This window comes from Capra hircus, chromosome 11 (genome assembly GCF_001704415.2).
Source record: "Capra hircus breed San Clemente chromosome 11, ASM170441v1, whole genome shotgun sequence".
Lineage (NCBI taxonomy): Eukaryota > Metazoa > Chordata > Mammalia > Artiodactyla > Bovidae > Capra > Capra hircus.
The window spans coordinates 104,024,062-104,046,277 of record NC_030818.1 but is presented as its reverse complement, the minus strand read 5'-3'; the positions used below and the strand labels follow the sequence as shown (position 1 = coordinate 104,046,277).

At 59.7% G+C, this 22,216-nt stretch overlaps 1 protein-coding gene across 4 annotated transcripts in view; it reads left to right on the top strand.

The window, feature by feature from the left end:
- Window positions 1-22,216, top strand: part of VAV2 (vav guanine nucleotide exchange factor 2) — a 177,850-nt gene that overhangs the window by 125,943 nt on the left and 29,691 nt on the right. For all 4 annotated transcript variants that reach the window (XM_018056168.1, XM_018056170.1, XM_018056169.1 and 1 more), the window contains exons 5-9: window positions 9,478-9,580; window positions 12,670-12,768; window positions 14,442-14,510; window positions 15,098-15,198; window positions 21,972-22,071. In XM_018056168.1, the coding sequence (XP_017911657.1) occupies window positions 9,478-9,580; window positions 12,670-12,768; window positions 14,442-14,510; window positions 15,098-15,198; window positions 21,972-22,071 (472 nt within the window). The remainder of the gene's footprint in view (window positions 1-9,477; window positions 9,581-12,669; window positions 12,769-14,441; window positions 14,511-15,097; window positions 15,199-21,971; window positions 22,072-22,216) is intronic.

Genomic DNA, 22,216 nt, shown 5'->3' with positions numbered 1-22,216 from the left:
CCCCCGACTGGGGTGGACGGAGGTCAGGAGATGCCGGCTTTGGTTTCCTAGTCACAGTTTAGTGGTGGTCAGGGATCTTGCTGCTCAGCGTGAGACGGCCTGGGGCCCGAGGGCGCATCGTGTCGTCAGTCATGACGGTTTATGTCCACCGTACACACACAGGCTCGCAGGCGGCAGAAAGAGAGTCTGTTCGCTCTTCTGTGATTTTCCGCGCGTAGCGGGAGGCGTGGGGGAAGCTCTTCTAAGCAGCTGACTTTCTGTACCAAAATCGAGGTTGGCGGGCGAGGCTCCTGGGGCAGCGGGGCGCAGGCCCGGGGTCTCAGCGGGAGGGGAGGTTTCTGCTGTCTCAGGGAGGCAGCAGGCCAGGATCGGGGCCTCCCGGAGGGCATCGGGCCATTGTGAGGGCCAGAGTAATTGTCAGGATTTGGCATCTGGCAGTACAGCTGCGGCCAGCGTGAAGGGGGAGGGGGGGGGCTGCCCTGGGACGTGGGCTGGGGGCTGCGGAGGCCTGGGCAGCCTCTCACGTGGCGTCCCACTGAGGGGGGCTCTGGGGTCTCACGGTGGCCTGGGCACGATCCGGAGGGGTGGGGGCCTCCTCGGCCCCGCTGTGGCCCGGGCCTCCTCTGCTCACACTGTCCTCCGTGCTCTCCTGGACAGTTGGACAGAGAAGGGCGATTGCTGAAGCCCGCCGAGGACAGATCCGTGCCGACACTCGCCTCCCGACTGTCTGGTCGGATGTGTTTCAGGACATCCGATGTCTTTGACGCTGCCGGTATCTGTTTATTGGGCGTGGACCACCATGCTAAGTACTGTCTGGTGGACCTTCTCCTCCCCCTCGTGGGGTGCTGGGCCATGGCCATTAGTGAGCACCTGCTGTATGCTGGGCCCGTGCTCCTCAGCTCCTTTGAAGCCCAGCCTCTGATAGCTGGGAGCTTCACGCCAAGGCTCTGTGGGTCTGCGTGATGCTGAGAAAAGACTCAGGCTGGAACTGAGACGGCCTGGCGTGATAGAACTCGGCCTGGGTGATTGAGAGTCCCTTTTGGGTTTTTTCCAGGGCCTTGAGTTCCTTTTCTAGGACCGTAGGAGGTGGGACTGGAGTTAGGTCCAGTGCACTGGGCTCTGATCCTGGCCTCTGCCCCGTGGGATGGTTTGTAGGGGCCGTGGGGTCTCACTGAGCTCCGAGGGCCAGGGCACACTGGGTGGACCCAGCTCATGTCGCAGGAGAAACAGAGGCCAGGGTCCACGCCTCGTTGGATACACCTCCAGGTCACAGGGATCCGCGCCTCGTTGGATACACGTCCAGGTCACAGCCCTGCACCCCAGGGCCCTTCAGACCTTCGGGGGCCTCGTGTTGCACTCTTCCCCCCTGCTGACCCCACACCTGTCATTGCCTTTTTCTCCGTTCGGCCCCCGTGGCCGTCAGATGCGCTGGGCCAGCCAGGCCCAGCAGTAACTCATCTGTGTTAGCAGATGCCCGAGGCTTGTAATGTATCTGCCCTCTGCCTGCTCAGGAGACTCACACTCGGAGGCGATGCCTCAGCTAAGAATCAGCGGGGCAGTGGTGGAATTTCCATGCAGTGTTGGCCAAAGGGACAGAGCTGTTGGAGACCAGAGCTTGTCACCCCACGCAAGTGACACTCCTCCAGGTCAGACGGGTCTGCATCTCAGATGTAACTGCCGCCCCGTTGGTCTCCCCGCCTGGACTGTGAGGCCCATGGACAGACAGACAGTTAGTTGGTGCCTCTGTGTCCCTCGGATTCTGGGAGTCACCTACCAGTGCAGACTCGGTCTTAGAATAAGTGTAGATTAAAACAGTCAAATCTGATCATCTTTTCATCTTAATCGCCAAGTCGAGCAAACATATGTAGTTTTACCTTTATGACTTTGCTTTCACTTCTTAAAAAAACTCACTTCTTAAAAAAAAAAAACAACTCACTTCTGTGCCGTTTCTTGTATTTCCCCCTCTTCCTGGAACGTGGAACATACGCGAAATGATATTTCAGTGCTACTATTTTACAATTTCGTGTGATATGCACGAACCTATATTTCTTAGTGCTCATCGACCTGAATTAAATAATGGCTGTGGAGAGTCTTCATAATTGAAAAGGCCTATAAATGTAGAGAGCAGGCTTATGAGTGTCCTCATGGCTAGATAATGAGGCCCTGTCAACGGGGGTAAAGCTGGGACGTTAAAGGCGTGAAGCTGATCATTCACCACTCAAGCTTGTCTGTCTGTTTCGAACTGAAGTTGGGCTGACTTACAAAGTTGTGTTGTTTCAGGTACAGAGCACTGTGCTCCAGTCATGCACACGTGCCTCTGTGTTTCCCAGGCTCTGCCCTTCCAGGTCACTGCAATACTGAACATAGTTCCCTGCGCTGCACAGCAGGCCTTAGTCGTCCGCTTTATATATAGCGTGTGTATCTCTTGATCCCAAACGCCTGATATATCCGTCCCTCCCACAAGTTTTCAACAGGTTCTGGATAACAGACATTTTGCAGAATGGAGAGAAGTGACTGTGTCTGCATTTTTGAGATTTTTCTGTCCCGAGTTCAGATGCCGGAACACAGCTCTCCGTCTGGTGTCTCTGGCAGCCTATTTTTAACCTCGCTGCCCTGAGTGAATTAGATGCATGTGGGGCCTGAAGGTCGATCCTGCCTGAATGACTGCTCCTTGTCCGTGCTGATTCTGAGGAGGAGGAGCAGCTGAGCTCGTGATGGACGTGTGTTGGGGGAACCGCAGACGGTGTGTTCCCGCTGCCTCGGCCTCGTGGGTCTGTTCCTTCCGTGAGTGCAGAGGAGGGGGCACGGGACGGCGTCATCTCACCCGTACCTGGAGGAGCCCGCTGTTTCTTCTGGAGCTGCTCACTGTGGTTGGGATCGAGAGCTTGTAGTCCTTTACCTGAGGGAACCCCCAGTCCACTGGCGTGAGGTGTCAGAGCGAGAAATTGAGGGTGGTAGGACAGTCAGAAAGTTCGGTGGGGAATGCTGGAAGGGAGGAGCCCACAGACGCAGATCTGCTGACAGAATCCACCCGAGTCCTGGGTTGCCCATTAAACCTGTCAAACACAGGAGAGGCCCTAAGATTTCCGGCGAAAAATGCAGCGGCTGGAAACTGAATTTAGCTGTCTTTCAGCCGCTGCCCACAGCAGGGAAGATAGAGTTTGAAGTCTGAGTCCAGCCAACCAAGTAAACTGTCAGAACAAATCTTACTCTTCGAAAGAAATAGTGGATCCAGGGTCTCCGTAATGGGTCATTTGTAGTGTCCAGTGTGCAATAAAAAATCGTCAAACCAAGAAAGAGACGGGTGTAAATGAGTCCTACTGAGGAGAAAACCAATGTCCAGGGGAATCACTGTTGAGATGACTTAGATGTCACAATTAGCAGCTTTTATCATTTTGATCACGGCTTCGAGGAAAATGAGTGTCAGGTGAGTGAACAGATGGGGAGCCTCGGTAGAGAAATAGAAATTATAAAAAAGGACCAAATGGAAATTCTAGGACCGCAAAGCATGGCAGCTTAAACGAATAGTCACTGGATCAGTTTAGCAGAAGACTGCAGATGGCAGAGGAAAGAATCACTGGACTCGAAGATAGTTCAGTGGAAGGCATACACTCTTAAGTAGCAGAAAAAAAAGATTTAAAAATATGAACAGAGTCTTAACATGTGGGACAATATCAAGTGTCTAATAGGCATAATTGGAATCCCAGAAGGAGAAGAAAAAACAAATAAGGCAGGAAAAAAAATTGAAAAAACAGTAGTCTCGAGCTTCCTAAATTCCAAATCTCTATGATTAACTACAAAATGTTGCAGAGAGACAATCAAAGACCCAAACACATGAGAGTGTGCACTCTGTGCATAGATTGGAAGATGATCTTGTTAAGATGTCAGTTTTCCCCAAGTTAGACCATAGATTTACCACAGTTCTTATTATAATTCCAGCGGATTCCTTTTTTTTAATTGACACAGTTATTGTAAAGTTGATACAGAGATATAGAGGACTTCAGGACGGTCTAAACAGTGCGATCAGAGAACAAAGCTAGGCCTTCCCTGGTGGCTCGGCGGTTAAGGAAGCCACCTGCCAACGCAGGGGGACGTGGGTTTGACCCTGATCCAGGAAGATCCCACATGCCGCAGAGCGACTCAGCCCGTGCGCCACCACTGCTGAGCCCACGTGCCGCCGCTCCTGAAGCCTGCTGCCCCAAGGCCAGCGCCCTGCAACAGGAGAAGCCCCCCCAGTGAGAAGCCCACAGTCCACCACGAAGGGCGGCCACTGCCCGCTGCACCTGGAAACAGCCCGTGCAGCAGCAAAGACCCAGTGCAACCAAAACTAAGCAAACAAAATTATCTGCCAAACGGTTAAGGAGAGAACTAAGCTAGAGAGTTTACACGACCTGATTTCAAGCCTTTCTGTAAAGCTTACATTAAGGCAGAGTGGTACTGGCGTAATGATAGTTGAATATATTGATGGGCTAGAATAGAGCATTCTAGAACAGACCCACACACATGTGGTCAACTGGTTTTTGTCAAAGGGATCCAAGCAATCCAGTGAGGAAAAGAAAGTTTTCAACAGATTGTTCTGAAGCATCTGGATATCCACACAGGGGTGGGAAAATGAACTTCGAGCCCTACCTCACACCGTACATAGATTTCCAGTTGAGGTGGACCAGAGGCCTAAACATAAACACTGTATAGATCTTAGGAGAAGATACAGGAGAAAACCCTTTGCAACCTGAAGGAAAGCAGAGATTCTTACATGAGGCACAAAGATTTCTTAGATGTGATACAGGGTAGAGTCAGGACACCATAGAAGAAAAACTCAATAAATTAAGTTTCATTAAAATGAAAAATGGATCCTTATCGAAAGACACCATGGAGAACTTCCCTGGTGGCTCAGAGGTTAAAGCATCTGCCTCCAATGCGGGAGACCCGGGTTCGATCCCTGGGTCAGGAAGATCCCCTGGAGAAGGAAATGGCAATCCACTCCAGTATTCTTGCCTGGAGAATCCCATGGACGGAGAAGCTTAGTAGGTTACAGTCCATGGGGTCGCAAAGAGTCGGACACGACTGAGCAACTTCACCTTCACCTTGCTGGAGACTGGGTTGGGGGGAGATTTTTTTTTAATATACCTGACCAAGGACTTGTATCCATCATATATAAAGAACTCCTAGAATTCAATAAGAAGATGGCAACTACCTTTTAGAAATGGACAGAAGTCTTGAGCAAGCCTTTTACATAGAAAGATACACAAATGTCCATAAGTACATGGAAAAGTTGTCAACATCATTAATCATTGCGGGAGTGCAAAATAAAGCCACAGTTCTATCTCACTACTTGCACACTCTAGTGGCTAAAATTGAAAAGACTGGAAGTTGCCAGAGCTGGAAAGAACCAGAGTAACTGTCACTCATGCACGCTGCTGCCGGTGGCGTGACTGCTGCAGCTGCTCGCTTTGGGAAGATGCTTGGCAGCTACTGATCAAGTTAAATGTGCCCACCTCCCCTTTGGTCCAACAATTCCACGCCTTGTGGAATTTCATTTCCAAAGGAAATGAGAGCATATGTCCACCAAGAAAAAGGCAAATGCTCATAGCAGCTTTTATTTACGATAACCAGAACTTGGAAGCCACCCAAATGTTCATCAAAAGGAGAATGGATGTCAGATTGTGGCCCATTCATGCCGTGGATTGAGACTCAGCTATAAAAAAGGGATGAATTGCTGATGGGGGCAGCAGCCTGGATCTAGGGGCATGATGTTGAGGAAAGGAAGCCAGGCCCACGAATGGGCATGGCCCACGCTGCTGTTGATGTGGCATTTAGAACAGCCGGAGAGAAAGTCTACAGTGAAGAACAGTCAGAGGGGTGACTAGGAGGGCATAGTCAGGAAGGGGAGGAGCTCGTGGGGGAGACAAGAGTGTTCTTCAGTGTCGCAGGGTGTGGGTGCCCTTGTCAAAATGGTGCAGCTCAGGTACGCCCCAGTCTACACGCAGTCCTGCTCAGCTTCCCAGGCGTGTCTGACCCTGCGACCCTGGGGACTGCAGCCCGCCAGGCTCCTCTGTCCATGGGATTCTCCAGGCAAGAGCACCGGAGTGGGTTGCCACCTCCTTCTCCAGGGCACTTCCCAACGCAGGGGTCGAATCTGCGTCTCCTGCAGCAGCAGGCAGATTCTTTGCCACTGAGGCACCCGGGAAGCCCATCTCAGTCTGCACAAACCCTGAAAATGGTGGAGAGCCTGCATTGAGGCATCCCGCCCTGCGCCCAGCATGCAGCGGTGCCCTGCGGAGACCGGCGCGTGCCTAGTTAGGCGGGTGGTGCCAGCGAAGAGGGTGGCAGAGGAGGGGCTTGTCCCTCAACACCTTTTCTAGGGCCCCACAGTCCACACGGGCGTCCTGGCATCTTTCAAATCCCGCCTGTCCTGGAAGCTTTGGAGCCTCCAGCCTTCGCTTTCCTCTCCCTCCGGATGATGCCGCGGCTCTGGCTGGGGATCCCAGCAGGGCAGGTGTCCGCCTCGCCCTAAGATGGAGAGACCTCCTGTCCCGTTTCTCTGAGTACCCTCTGCGCCACGTCATCAGGACCTCATGCAGCGAAAGCATGCCGACCAGCCCAGCTGACCGGGAGGCCACAGAACAGGAATACGGCGTTCGTAAGACATACGGCCAGTTCCCTGCCCGTCTGCCTGGCTTTCCCATCTGCCTGACGGACAGCTTTGCGCTCAGGTGCATCTTGAGCCCTGATTCAGGTTGACTGGTGGTGGGCGCTTCCCCGGGAGGGGTCTTTGCTGAAAATGATTCCGAGCGAGTTGGGGTAGAGTCCTGGGGTCAATGAGAATGTTCCCCCAAATGTGGGATGATAAAGGGGCTGGCAGATTGCTGCCCCTGCACCTGATGACCCCACAGACCCTTTCAAGGCTGACGATTTTGATTCATTTCATCGGCTTTTGGAATATTTAACCATCACAATCCCCTCACCCACTTGACTGCCTTCCACCAGCCCGTCAGAGCAGAGCGGATGTCTGTCTGCAGATGGTGGGATTGAGAGCGTGCCTGCCTGCCCTCTGTTTCACGCCGTCAGGATTCCAGACAGCGCCTTTGTCACCAGCCTCGCTCGGCTGACGACGGAAACCCCAGGATGTCTGGCACCCTTAGGGAAGAACCCATGCAGGTCCCTGCCTGAACCCAGGACCCGGGAGGCCGGGGCTGCAGGAGCCCCACTTCCTTCAGGGGCAACACCTGGAGGGGCAGGGGGTGATTCGTGTGAACGCAAGTGACCGTTCCCAAGGCCCACCTCGGGGGACAGACACCATCCTCTGCCTTCTTGTAGGTTCTGACAGGAGCTGGGGGCTCTGTCACCGTCTGGGTGCTGATTTGCACCCCAGTTCTCAGGACTGCCGACGTCCAGACACGCAGCTTGCTGTGGAGGGTGGAGGGCGGGCGGGAGAGGGCAGGAAGGACGGGGCTGGCCGAGCTCGCCACCCCCCCTCCCCGTAGCCGCCGCGGAGCCTCAGTGTGTGACCCTAATCTGTGAAATGGTGCCAGCGCTCCCGCTTCCCAGGCGGCGTTGAGTTGAAAAGCAGACGCGTGTTTTCTGAGGCCCACATGTGCTCTGACATCCTGCCCGCCCCTCCATGGGTGGGTGGCTGCTCACGTAAGCATTGGAGGGGTCCGTTAGCTGGCGCAGCACCGTGCGATCCGGCTGTGTTCTCTGCCCATCCTCTTCTTCCCCACACCTGGAGAGGTTGTGAAACACCAGGGGAGGTCTCCCAGAGCAGCCGCATCCCGTCCCACCCCCCGTCCATCAGCTGCGGGGGTCTCACCAGGATGGGCGCTGGCTGCCCCTGTCCCCGAAGAGGCACGTCCAATGCTTCTGCTCACTGCCCCATCGCAGTGAGCTGGGCTGGCGTCCAGGGCTCCAGGGAGACCAGGCCCCTCTGGCTGCCTAGGTCTTCCCTAGAATGGCATGGCCTCCTCTCTGGTAGGTTTGCAGAGAGCTCTCTCCCTGACCCCGGAGGTCCCTGCCTGCCCTCGTCTGTAGAACGGCAGCTAACATTCAAGAGCTCGGTTTGGGACGTGGCTAGAAACCCATGCATACGAGCGGCTGGGGTCATTTCTCCTCTCTCCTCGTCCCCTTCCGCTGACTCGGGCAGTGGTCCACCTCATCCTGATGCCTTTCGGAGGAGAACTTGGCTAGCCCGCCTTCAGCCCGGCTGGGTGGGCTGTACCCCGCAGAGAGGCGCACGGGGCCCTGGCATGGGCCTCCGTGGTGAGCTGGCCTGCTGAGGCCTCCAAGGACAGACCCCACAGCAGGCTGAAGAGCTGGCCACCCCGGGCCCAGTGGTGCTCCAGGCCAGAGCGACCCCTGGGGTCAGGCTTGCAGGAGCTGTTGGACAGTCCTATCGGCTCATCTGCTGATTCAGTGAAAGTTTATTGAGCACCTACCTTGTATCAGGTGTGGAGATCAGAAGGGATTACGAAGTTGGGTTTTGTCTGGAGGTGAGATAGGCTCACCCACAGGCAGGTATGGAATAACTGGAGGTGCCGTGAGAGGAGAGCGCTGGGGAGAGTCTGGGATGGCAGACTGGGCGGAGGTCCCGGAAGGCCTCTTGGAGGAGGTGTCTCATGACTTGATTCTGGCAGGTCGGAGGAGATGACTTGTTGGTCAAGCTCATGAGAGGAAACAAATGCCTATTGAATTATGAATCGAGCAGTAACCGCCTTGTGTGCGCACTCAGGCAACTTCAGTCACCTCCAACTCTTTGTGACCCCATACACTGTAGCCCACTGGGCTCCTCTGTCCATGGGATTCTCCAGGCAAGAATTCTGGAGTGGGTTGCCATGCCCTCCTCCAGGGGATCTTCCCAACCCCGGGATCAATCTGGATTTCCTGCACTGCAGGCGATTCTTTACTGCTAAGCCACTGGGGAAGGCCGATAACTTCCTTGCTCATTTGGAAAGGCACATTGCAAGCTTTGTGTCCCTCTCTACTTGGTTCCCTGACCTCTTGGCAGGGAAGATGTCCATGTGTCTGAGACTTCTGCACTTTGACCTTCACACTTGGACTACAGGGGCTGGGGAGACTCTGGGCTGAGCCAAGAGCTTGCCGGGCTCCAGGTCCCAGGTGTGGGCGCAGAAAGGGCATTTTTGGTCCCCAGAGCTGGGCACCACCTGTTAAGGCAGCATCTTGACCCCGGCCTCCCGTCGGGCATCCCCAGCATTTACTAAATGACTGGGATGGGTGCGCTTTATCGTGGAGGGAGACCTTCCAGAAGGGCAGCAAGCAGAGCCCGAGGCTGCCTGAAAGTGAGATCCCAGAAGCCTCGGAAGGCAGGTGCTACACCCTGTCGCTGGACTGGGAGACGGAGGCTGAGAGGGAGAGGCTCTCGGTGGCCCCGACGGCCCCTCCTCTCCAGGAGGCCCCGGCGGGCTGGCGCCCCCGGTGGCCGTGGCTTCAGCGCCCGCCTCTGACCCCCCTGCCTCCCCACAGTGAGCACGGTGTGGGCGAGGACATCTATGACTGCGTCCCGTGCGAGGATGATGGCGACGACATCTACGAGGACATCATCAGGGTGGAGGTGCAGCAGCCCATGGTGAGCCCCGCCCGCCGCGCCGCGCAGCCTCTGCCCGACCCCACGGCGAGGCCCCCGAGAGGCGCCCCTTCTCTCCCGTGAAGTGTTCCTGGGAGACTGGGAGGTGCCACCTCCGCCACCCCACCCCCCCGGGCACGTTGCCGTGGAATTCTCCCCCAGAAGGCGTGCAGGACCCCGAGTCCCTCCTGCCCGGGGAGCCTGGGGCGGAGACTCAGTGCTGACCTCAGGCAGCTGGACCCCTGCCCCGCTTTGCAGAGGCACGAGGCGCTGGGCGCTCAGTCAGCCGGCCAGGCACCTTCGCGCACAGGGGTGTTCATTTCCAGCCGTGGGCAGTCACCCCTCGACGCCTGTGTGTGCAGCTGCTCAGCTGGAGAGGGGGTCCTGCCGGGCCAGGATGGGAGATGGGGACCCAGTGGGGTGGACTCCAGCCGCCTTGCACCCCCAGACTCCTGGGGGTGGGCGAGATGCCTCTTGACAACCCTAGAGGCTCTTGCTGCCATTTGCTTTCACCAAATGCAGGGAAACAAGTTTCGGTGTTTTCCCTCAGTGTGGGGTTGAGCATTGGTGATGCAGAAACAGGACTTTCAGAGGCCTTGCCCTCTGCCAGGAGGCGCCGAGACGCTGGCAGCCAGCTCACAGCCCCGACTCCAGGAGAGGTTTCCCGTTTGGCCCCTCGAGGGTCTGAAGGTGGATTTCCTTCTCCATGATCACCAGGAATCTTGCTCTAGAGAGTCAGGGGTGTGTCTGTGACCCCAGGTCTGCCCCTCCGCCCAGGCAGTCCTGCTCCTGAACCTTCCAGGGAAGTGGGCTCGAGGGGCGGGAGGTCTCCCCTTCGCCTCCCTGGAGCTGGTCTGAAAGGCAGGGCCGCCTCCCGCATTTGGCAGCAAGCTGAGGTTGGGGCCCGCTCACTCCCCAGTCTTTGGAAGCCGGGTGTCCGTGGGTCAGGGAAGGGCATGTGGGTGCGGTGGCCTATGTGGTTCTCTGGGGGCACCACCCCCCCCGGCTGGCTCTTGAGAGACCGCATCCGCCCCTGGCCCACAGAAACCCCGGGACCCACTGCTGTCTCTGGTCCTGAGGGGACATACAGAACCCCAGGCATCTGCGGGGCTGGGGGGATGCCTGCCTGCGTCCTGGGGACAGGCTGGCGTCCCGCCTGCCCAGTGATGCTTAGCTTCCCCAGGCTTGGCACCGGGCTCACACTGGTCCACCAGGCAGGGTGGGCCTCCTGCCACATGGCAGGTCCCCAGAGACAAAAGCTGGCTTTATTTCCTTCCCCATCATGTCTGGAGCTATCTGAACAGTCTGAGTGGAAGGTACAGGGGATAGTGATGTCTCTAAAGGAAGATAAAGCCAGGGCATGGCAGGAGCCACACAGAGCCTGGCCCGGGATGGGGGAAGGTGTCACCCGCTCAGTCCCAGTCTGTCCCCGTCCCAGCCTGACCCCGTCCCAGTCTGTCCTGTATCCCAGTCTGACCCCATCCCACTCTGTCCCCTATCTTGTCTGTCCCCATCCCAGTCTGACCCCGTCCCAGTCTGACCCCATCCCACTCTGTCCCCTATCTTGTCTGTCCCCATCCCAGTCTGACCCCGTCCCAGTCTGACCCCTGTCCCACTCTGTCCCCTATCCAGTCTGATCCCCGTCCCAGTCTGACCCCATCCCACTCTGTCCCCTATCCAGTCTGACCCCATCCCAGTCTGACCCTGTCCCAGTCTGTCCTCTTCCAGTCTGACCCCATCCCACTCTGTCCCCTATCCAGTCTGACCCCATCCCAGTCTGACCCTGTCCCAGTCTGTCCTCTCCCAGTCTGACCCCATCCCGCTCTGTCCCCTATCCAGTCTGACCCCATCCCAGTCTGACCCTGTCCCAGTCTGTCCTCTCCCAGCCTGACCCCATCCCACTCTGTCCCCTATCCAGTCTGACCCGGTCCCGGCCTCTCCCCTCCCGGTCTCTCCCCGTCCCAGTCCGACCCCGTCCTGGTCTCTCCCCACCCCAATGCCATCCTCCCGTCTCGCCGGGCTGGCGTTCGGCGGGTGGCGGGTGTGGCGTGATCCCTGGGCCCGGTGTCTGTCAGCGAGCTCCCTGGCCTCCCCAAGCTCGGCTTGAGTAAGAGCAAGCACTGCTAACTATCTTTCCTGTTTCTTCCGCACGCTTCCAGATTAGATACATGCAGGTAAGTGGCCGGCAGAGGGGAGGCCCCGGCTCAGGTCTGCCAGCTCCGTCTTCCTGCACCTTCAGGAAGCCTCAGTCCTCTTTGCAACAACCCGGGACCCCTCCCCAGGGAGACACTATCGGTCTCCACATTCTTAGATGCAGTTTTAGGGGGTCGTGGGCCCTGAACACCAAGTTCCCAGGCTGAGCAGGGCTTCGGGCTTTGGGAAGGAGCCTGGGTCATGTGCCCACTTGACAGGCTGCTTTGGGGCGCTGTGGCCCCAGCCAGCCCACTCGAGGCCCTGGGGCGTTTCTTGGAAAAGGATGACGTCCGGGCGGGTTTGAGTCCAAATGGCCAGTATGTCGCCTGTCCAGTATTCTCTCAGCCGAAAACCTAAGGAGAAGGCCTGGACCGTCCACAGTCACCCCTGACAGTCATCCCCCGCGCGGCTCCTTCCCCGGCCCCTGTGGCCGCGTTATCTTGCTCTGTCCTGCCCTAGAGGGCCCCCCACAGGGGCCTGTCCCAGGGACCCCTGCCGATGGGCTCTGAGCTCTGCAGAGTCGGAGACTGCTGGGTATTTGGAACATATGGCTCTGCCAGGGATTGGCCCCTTTCTCCAAGGCACTGACAGTCTGGGATGGTGGGTTGGTGGACGTGGGTCCCCAGGGAGCCGGTCAGAGCCTCTCCCCATGCGCACAGTGGGCGCTTTAAGCACGCGCCGCCTGCTGCGTGTGCTGGAGGGGGTGGCCAGCCTGGTGGGGACCTGCTGTCACCGTCCTCAGGCTCATGCCACGGCCCCTGCGCTGGCCTCAGGGTCCCCGTCCCCAGGAAGGAGGGGAGGGGCGTGCCGTCCCCCATCGCACCCGCTCCGCACTCGGCAACCCCCCAGCTGAGCATGGGGCACGGCAGGGTCCTGGCTGACGTCGTGTCCTCCCCCAGAAAGTGGGCATGACAGAGGACGACAAGAGGAACTGCTGCCTGCTGGAGATCCAGGAGACGGAGGCCAAGTACTACCGGACGCTGGAGGACATCGAGAAGGTGGGCGTGGCCGCGGGGGCTGCCCTGGGCCCCTGCCTCCCGGGGGCCTCTCCCCAGGCAGGGGCTCAGGGCAGTGGTGGCAGAGAGAGGGGGACACGGGGCCTCTCAGCTTGGTACCCCTGCCCCCGCCTATCTGGAGAGCACCCTCACCTGTCCGCTGGCCTCTGGCTCCACGCAGGCTGTGGCCCCACACAAGCTGTGGGCTTTGTCCAGGCCAGTTTCCTGGGAGTCCTGGGCCCCGCCTCCCACCCCTCGGCCTCAGCTCGGACCCGAGACCGTCCTGAGCTTGTTTCTGCCGCTCCTTCCAGCCTGACACTGGGCATCGTTGCCGCTTCTGCTCCTGAAATGTGCTGAGCTCGGCTCTTTATGGGTGCATCCTAGCCCAGAGCTAAACGCCTTCTGCACACGCCGTCACCCAGGCCGGGCACTGAGTGAGCTCTTCGCGAGCACCGCCTCACTGAGCGCCGTCTGCACTCAGTCTGCCCTCTGTCAGCCGGGTGCGCGGCAGGGCCGGCCCGTAGGTGGCTGTGAGCGCCCCGTACCTGGGGCTCTGCTGGGCCTGATGCTGGCGGTCTCTGCAGCCCCGCTGGCAGATGGTGTGATCAGTGCTGTCTCCCCACCGGCCTACCCGGTTCCTGGAGGACACAGGTGGCTTTCTCCCTGCTTCCTGTGACCGCTGGCTCCCTGCCATTTCCCTGTCACTTGGCACCCTCACGGCAGTGCTTAGAGGCGTGAAAGAACCAACAATTGCTTTCAGGAGAGACCATGCCCGCTTTCTTTGCAGAGTAGGGCCAAGTGTAGCCGTCCTGGGGATCCCTAGGTGGGTCCCCACTGTTCGGGGCACACAGGAGCCTCCAGCCAGGAGTCCTGAGATGCCCCCAGGGACGATGGTGTTTGTAACCCTTCCCAGCCCCCCAGCTGGGTCTCAGGGGAGGAAGCAGTCCCAGAGCGGGGCGCCGCCCAGAAGGGGAGAACTGTTCAGGTGCATCCCGCAACCACGAGCGCAGGGGGACAGGCTTCTGCTCACGCAGCGGCCGCGGAGAGGGCCAGGCGGCTGGGACCCTGCGGTGGGCAGGGAGGGTGGCCGGCCGTTCCCTGGGGGGCCTCCGGGGCCGGTTCCACATATGGGCGCCTTGTCTAAAGGCTGCTCCTGTGGCGAGTGGGGCTGGAGTGTGCCTTTCTGACGACAGGCCTTTGGGGACACTCAGAGCAGAGGCCCAGGACCTGATGCCGGGAGAGACTCACGCAGTGTCTCTTTCCTCACGTGCGCCCTTGCGTGATGCCCTCACCTCCCGGGGGAGCCTCATTTTCCCCAAATGTCTCAGACAGTGACAGCAAAGCCCACCCTGGTTGCCTTGGGGTTGAAGTCCAGCCCCACATGCAGGGGGCCCCCCGTGGAGCTGTGCCCACCTTGGCGGGGTGGGGGTCCGGTGCTCACACTGATTCCCAGGCCAGACCCCACCCGGCCCACACTGGGCTTGCCCCGCAGAGTGGCTCTCGGGTCTCCCCAGAAAGCCCACGCTCTCCGGAAGGCACGGAGCCTGCTGTGTGCCGGGCTGAGTGGCCGCCCCGCGGAGAGCCCGTCTGTGGACACCTGACCCTGTGAGGCCGTTAGCACCCCCGCCTCCCCGCCAGCTCTAGGCCGGGGTGCAATGAAGGCTTCTCTCTTGCAGAACTACATGGCGCCCCTGAGGCTGGTGCTCAGCCCGACGGACATGGCAGCCATCTTCATCAACCTGGAGGTGAGGGTCCCGCCCTGGCTCCCTGTGTGGGGGCCACCACCCTAACCCGCTGCGACGTCGGGCGGGCTCCAACTTGAGGGGTCTTGGAGGGCTGGACCCTAGAGGTCCTCGAGGGCCCCCGAGGTTTTCTTAGCAGTGGAGGGGAGTGGTCCCCTCCCTCTCTCTGAGCACACTGAGCCGCTTCACTGCCCTGTGGGGTCTGAACACGGACACAGGGGGTGGCGGCCGCCCCTCTGCTCTGGAGTGGACACACTTCCCCGGGGCTGGGCCCCACTTCCACGGAGGAGAGACTCGACCCTCAGAGCCTGTGAGCTCCTTCGCTCCCTCACCCAGCGGGTGGATCACGAGCGTGCTGGTGGGGTCTGGCTCCAGGGCTTGCCTGGGGTTGGCCGCGGTGTGTCTGGACAGGCTGGTGCGGCTGTGGCCGGCTGCAGAGCCTCGCAGTGGATCGCACCTGGGGGCACACCCAGCGCCCGGCCCGCGCGTGGACGTCCTTCCAGCAGCAGCCCCGAGAGGCTTGACCGGAGCCTCTGCACCCCCAGCCCCGCCCTCCGAGCCTGCTCACACGCAGTCGCTTTTCGTCCCAGGAGCTGATCAAGGTGCATCACAGCTTCCTGAGGGCCATCGACGTGTCCATGATGGCGGGCGGCGGCTCGCTGGCCAAGGTCTTCCTGGACTTCAAGGAGAGGTGAGCGGACAGGGCCTCGGGGCGCCTCCGGTTCCGCCCTGTCCTCACTTGTAAACTGAAGAAACTGCCCTCCCTGCCCTCCCAGCCTGGACGGGAGGGGCCTCACGGGGGCCCTAGCAGCCCCTTCGCCTCTGTTCCTGGGGGTCTGGGGGGACAGGGACCCTCTTGCCGTCAGGTTCCCCGCTGTGCTGTGGGCCCTCGGGGATCCGGTGCCAGGGGATTCAGGCCCTGAGCCTGGTGGGAGTGGCCTTGGAAGCTGCTGCTGTAGGAACCAGCCCCCCTGCAGGCCTGAGGGAGGGGCTTCATGGGCTCCGGGTGCCCCGGGCAGAGGACACACGCCTGCTTCCTTGCCAGAACGCCACACCTGGACTTCTTTATCAGTTGCTCAGGGGCAAGGATGGCGTTTGTGCCCCTGGGTGCCGTGTGGGTGACCAGAGGCCAGGCCTGGTCCCCAGCCACTGAAGGCAGCGGCAGCCGGCTGTGTGGAGGGGCTGAGCCCAGGAGGCCGGGCGGGGTGCAGGCAGCAGCTGTGGGCGCGGATGCGTGGCCATCCTGGCGTAAACCAGCTTCGGCCCTGAACTTGGGGAGACCGTTGTTCTGGGTCCAAGAGCACGGAGCACTGGGCCTTCCAGTGGCGCCCGGCTTCCGTCTGAGCGTCCGCAGCCTCTGGGCAAGTGTCCACGGGGCTGAGGGGGTGTAGATGCCCTCGTCAGGACACGAGGCGGCTTCTCTCCTCCGGGTCCCGCCCAGGCTGTTGGACGGGGTTTGGAGGCCGAGAGGGCCCCGGCCTCCAGCCCAGCAGCATCACCTGCAGCCCTGTGCCCCTTACGTGCCTGACGTGATGGCCGTGGTCCGGGATCGAGGCTGTCGGGGGAGAGCGACAGCTTCAGGAATCGGTGCAGCGCCGGCCTTTACACTGCCATCGTGTGGCCTCTGAATCTTTCATTCTTGGCTTTAAGCCTCTGTTTTGTCACCCCAGCTGACGGAGGGGGTGCGGAGGCAGCCTGCTGGAGCCGGGCGGGGCGGGGCGTGGAATCGGGATTCTGGAAGCTTCTAGCTGAGTGCGGAGGGCAGCTGTCAGGATGGCTCTGCCATCCCAGCAGAGATCTGGGCCTCTGCTTCCCTCCCTCACACCTCGGCCGCCGGCTCTCGAGGACGAGATGCTGACGAGGACGAAGCCAGGTGATGTGGTGATGTGAAGGGGGCTCACGAGAGGCCGGCCCTACGGGGGCCCCGGGAGACAGCGGTTTTAGCCACTGAAACCCCAGGAGATCCACCAGGGGACGGGGCCTTGCTTTCTGTCCATCATGGAATCTTTGGAGGAGGAGCCCACAGAGTTCTGTCTTCATGGTGGTTAGACCTGGCTGCTCGTTGAAGCCACGGGAGCTCGTTAAAAATGCCGATTCCCGGGGTCTGAGGAGGGGTCCTGAGAGCTGTAGGAGGCCCCCCAGGGGCTGGTGGGGACCCTGGGTTCTTGTCACCCTCATCTGCAGGAGGCTCCGTGCGTCGTCCGCCAGGTGACTCTCAGCTCCCTCATAACCCTCCTGCCCAGATGGCCACCGCAGGGCGCCTTCACCTGGGACCCCCTGAAGGTGCCTCCCCAGGCGCATCCAGCTCCGGGCAAGGCGCTGTGCCCCCCTGAGCGGGCAAGGGTCCTTGAACCTGCTCTCTCAGGGGCCAAGAGTTGGGGGCTCCCGGGAGCCGCAAGAGAGCCCCAGTGCCCGTGTAAACGTGCGTGCAAGGGGAGGGGAGCGGACAGGGTTCCTCCAGGGACCAGAGGGTGTGGGCCCGCTGGCTGGCCTGGGCGAGGACGCACAGATGGAAGCCTGGGGTCGGGCCAGCTCTCTAGCCCACCCTCTGCCCCCAGCAAGGTTCTCCTCTCACCTGGCTGCAACCCACTGTGCCAGATGAGCCCACGTCACGGTGCCCCACTGGTGCACTTGAGCTTCAGACCTGACCCTCGCCCAGATGGCGGGCGCAGTGCCTCATTCGTGCCTTGCCTTGGCTGAGCGGGGGCGGCTATGGATGAAGCGGGACTCTGGGCCCGTTAACCCAGCTCAAGGGCAGGTGTGTGCCCTAGATGAATGGTGTGCCCTCCCGGAGGCCCTCCTTATCCGCTGTGCCAGGCCGTGGCTGCCTGGCCCCCACGGTCCAGCTGGCCCATGAGCAAGACCCAGGACCCACATCCACGCACGACCTCGGGCTGACCTGCTCTCAGGCCTCCTTTCTTCAGGACATGATGGATGTTTCCACGTTGGAGAAAGGCAGTGAGCTGAGCGTATCCTGGTACCAAGAGCTCTGCGGACCATCACCCTCTGCAAGGCCTCGGGGACCTGGGTCCTTTTGTTGGGGCCCCTTTGTGGGAGGAGCTGGCTGTGTGTCATCAGAGTGTATTGGCCAAATCGCTGCGTCCACCCAGCGTCCGCCTTTTCTGGCACTTCCCTTCAATTTCTGAGTCAGCAATGACCCTGATGTTCACTGATGTTTGCTGACTTACCGACTCCACAAACATTTTTGTGCAGCACCCGAGCATTTATGGAGTGCCTGCTGTGTGCAGCCCCTGAGCATTTATGGAGTGCCTGCTGTGTGCAGCCCCTGAGCATTAATGGAGTGCCTAGTGTGTGCAGCACCTGAGCATTTATGGAGTGCCCGCTGTGTGCGGCATTCAGACTCTGGGCCAAGGACATCGTGGTGAACAGAGCTGGCTCAGCTCTCCCTGGGAATGAGTCCACAGACAAGACTTATTATGGGCTGCACGAGAGCAGGGGGAGGGGGACGTGGGGAAGGGACTTGGAGCCGACGGTGGGGGCCCCCGAGGAGCTGGGTGAGGGAGGATCAACCCTGAGGCCGTGTGGGCAGCAGAAACTGAAGGGAAGGCCCTGGTGGGAGCCGGGAGCTCTGTTCTGGAAACTGGGAGAGGCCAGGGGAGCAGGAATGAAGGGGGTGAAGAGGTGCTCTCTCAGGAGCAATCCCAGGTTCTGGTAGGCTGAGAGAGGGATTCAGAATTTTTTAGCTGAGGGCAGGAAAAGCCACTGAGCAACTCAAGGGACAGGATCCTGGCAGCTCATCACGGATGAAGAATGGGGTGGCCTCCGAGTGTGGTGTGCAAAGTGGCAGAGGACGATCGCCTCCCTCTTTCTGGAGGTTATACTCCCATTAATGTGGTATTGCTCCTTAGACAAGGCAGATACTCCTGTTAACCACGTGGGCCTAAAGAGACATGTCCCACCCAGAGGGACAGGCTCTCAGGAAAGGTTTACATTAAAGTCAGACTGTTTGTATTTATTGCTAGGGCTGACCGAGGTGGCCCAGAGCCCGACTTCTGAGCTGGTGGCCCGGTGGGAGGGCAGGAGTCCTGGCTTTTAGAAGGGACTCCCTGTGGGGCTTTGCACAAGTGCTGCTAGGAGGGTATCATTCAGAAAGGCAGGCCCCCCCTACGCAGGACCCCAGGGGTTTCCGTGAGCATCTGGAGAGGGGTCCTGGGCGGCTGAGGGCCTCCATGCCCTGTGGCTTCTGCAGGCTCCAGTGTCAGGTGGATGGTGCTGCGCCCTGACTGTGATCTCCATTCATGGGGGCAGGGTCTCCGGGGACCTCTCGTCTCAAAGCCCAAGGTTGGGTGGTCCTGCGTGGGGATGGCCCTCTCCTACCCACCTAGAGCTCCCATAGGGTTCACGTGGCCGCCCTCTCTGGAGGGCTGCCCTGGACCCTCAGCTGGAAAGGCCAGACTTCTGAGACTCTCCACATCTCCTTCCCAGATGGGGGAGCTGAGGGCGGGAGGGGGGTGGGGCTTGGGCGTGTGGGGGTTCAGCGTGTCCTACACCCCAGGGCCTGGCCCCGGCGCCCTGAGCGTTTGGGGTCGTGTGTGCTGAGGCAGAAGTGACGCAGCAAGGAACTGGGCCATCAGTGCTTCTGGGAGGCGCCTGCGTGCGTCCCTTTATGGGGTTGCAACCAAACGTTCCGGGCTAGATAACACAGCCCTGGTGCAGAGCCACATGGAGCTGCTGACGAGGCCGGAAAGATGACGGCGCTGGCTCGGAGGATGGCCTGGCGCTCTGGCCGAGGTCAGTGGGGACAGATGTTAGGGAGGAGGAGGCCACGTTAGAGACAAACCAGTCCGTTTCCTCCCTGACAAGAGCACCTAGTCCTCCGGGTCGCTTCTGTGACGGACGTCATGTCCTGAGCCGTGTCTGGCGAGGGTGCGTCAGGCCGGGTCAGAGAAGGCCGCCTTCCCGGGGTGTCCCGGGCACTCCCGAGAGACCGTGAGCCATGAAGCCCTCCCTGCCCGCGTCGCTCTGCTCCCCCGTTTCAGAGGCTTTTACTCAACAGCAGTAGATTTTTATGGATTGAATGAAGGCCCATGAACTTCACTTCCTTCACCGACTTCCTCCAACAGACTCAGAACATCCTGTCAGTGTCTCTGGACTTTCAAGGAAGAGTCAAACCGCCCCCAGACTCCACAGCCCAGGGAACCTGTCCTGGGGCTGGTGATCAGACATCGTGGTGTGGACGGAGGGCCAAGGGGTCAGCATGAGTGTCCCGGGGGCTGTTGCTACAAATTCCCGCAAACTTGGAGGCTTAACACATCAGAAATCTGATTCTCTCTCAGGCCTGGAGGCCAGTGTCCAAAACTGGTCTCGCTGGGCCCCGCCTCTCTGGAGGCTGCGGGGAGGGGCCTCCCTGCTGCTCCCAGCACCCGGGGGCCCCAGGTGTTGCTGGCTTGTGGCCGCAGTCCCCAGTCTGTTCTCCATGCTCACTCGGCTTCTTTCTGTGTCTCCGGGTTCTTTTGTCTCTTATAAGGACCTTGTCCTCGGATGCGGGGCCCACCGTAGTCCGGCGTGATCTGACCACGACCCTGTGGGCTGTGATTACCTCTGCAGAGGCCCTGTTTCCAGGGTCACATCCTGAGGCCCTGGTGGACATGCCTTTGGGGACCGCTGTCCCAGCCAGGACAGAGCATCTTGGCCGGCCAGCTGAGTCCCTGAGCAGACCCCCTCCCGCCTCAGTGGGGCAGCTGCGGTCGGAGGCGGGGGTGTGTGTGCAGCCACAGCTCTGCTCTGCGGTTGGGTGAGGGGGGGGTGGCCCTGGAGTGCTGGCTGTTGGACTCAGAAGAGGCCTCCCCATGGGCTGGGGAAACTGGGCTTGGGAGCCACGTGGGTTCTGGGTTTGCTGTGGGATCCGGCCCAGCCACTCCCTTGCTGGTGACCTTGGGAGTCTGATCACCTCCCAGGGCATGAATGCGCGTGTAAGTGAGGCTGAGAGCAGGCGTGGGTATGTCCCTTGGTCTTTGCTTTAAGTGGCCGTGCTCAGATTCCACTAGTCACCTGTTTACCGATGAACATGGCTACTCACAGCCGAGTGTGTAAGGGCCGTAACAGCCGGGGCTCCAGGCTACATGCTGGCACGTGGGGAGGAATAAGACCCGCCCCTGGAGCTCAGAGCTGGTGGCGGGCAGGGGGCCCAGTCACCTTTGTGGACCCCACCAGCCTGGAGGACCGGGCTGGGGAGGGGCGGGGACGCAGAGCAGGAAGTGGTGGGGCAGGGTGTTGATGGATGAATAGACGTTTTCTGGCCGGGAGGGCTGCAGCTGTATTGGCTGATGTGAGGGGCATGCGGTGAGGAGAGCAGGGCTGGGACCTGCTGCCCACACACTTTGACCACCAGAACCTCGGGCTGAGTGAGCCGGGGGAGGGCGGAAGGCAAGGGGGAGCCCCAAGGCTGGCCGCTCGGGGGCTCCGGGCTCCACGTGCTCAGGAGCAGGTCTGCAGGGCCCGGGAGGGAGTCGGGGCTGCTGAGGAGCAAGGGGGCCTCTGTGCCCGGCAACGTGGGCAGTGCCTGCTGGCCTGTGGGCAGGGCATTTGCTGCCCACGAAGCCTTCCCTCGATGTGGGGCGGCCCTGCCTTACGGACCAGCACAGCTTGCACAGAGATCTCTGGGTCTCCAGCCCCTGATCGCTTCCAGAGATGATGGGTCTTAATCAACTTTCAAGTGAAAACTCTCAGCTTAATAGCAAATCATTGGAGTAGAAAGGTTTGGGGAAGGCGGGTGCCCGTTTCCCCCATGGTTGGCAGCCCTCCTCCGGGGCAGGGAAGGGAGGGAACACAGCCTCACAGAGAGAACTCGCTAGGAGCTGTCGCGCAGAGAGACCTGTGGCTTGTCATGAAAGCAGAACAGACTCACACCAAGTGTGTGTGTGTGTGTGTGTGTGTGTGTGTCTCTCCGTGTGTCTCTGTGCGTGTCTCTGTGTCTCTGTGTGTGTCTCTGTGTCTGTCTCTCTGTGTGTCTCTGTACGTCTCTCTGTGTCTGTGTGTCTTTCTGTGTGTGTCTGTGTCACTGTGTGTGTCTGTGTGTGTGTGTGTCTGTGTGTGTGTCTCTGTGTCTCTGTGTGTGTCTGTGTGTGTGTCTCTGTGTCTGTCTCTCTGTGTGTCTCTGTGCGTCTCTCTGTGTCTGTGTGTCTTTCTGTGTGTGTCTGTGTCACTGTGTGTGTCTGTGTGTGTGTGTGTCTGTGTGTGTCTCTGTGTCTCTGTGTGTGTCTGTGTGTGTGTCTCTGTGTCTGTCTCTCTGTGTGTCTCTGTACGTCTCTCTGTGTCTGTGTGTCTTTCTGTGTGTGTCTGTGTCACTGTGTGTGTCTGTGTGTGTGTGTGTCTGTGTGTGTCTCTGTGTCTCTGTGTGTGTCTGTGTGTGTCTCTCTGTGTGTCTTTGTGTGTCTCTGTGTCTCTGTGTGTCTGTGACTCTCTGTGTCTTTGTGTGTGTCTGTGTGTGTGCCCACCGCCCAGGCTCCTGATCTACGGGGAGTACTGCAGTCACATGGAGCATGCCCAGAACACACTGAACCAGCTCCTGGCCAGCAAGGAGGACTTCAGACAGAAAGTCGAGGTACTGGGGGCTTCCCGCCCGGGCCCGCCCATCCCTGGCCTCTTGCCTGTTTCCTGGAAAGGTGGGGACGGGGCAGTGATGTTGCATGTTTGTAGATGCTTTTGGCTGATGAGTGTCTTTCCTTTGCCTTTTGTTGGGGGTTGAG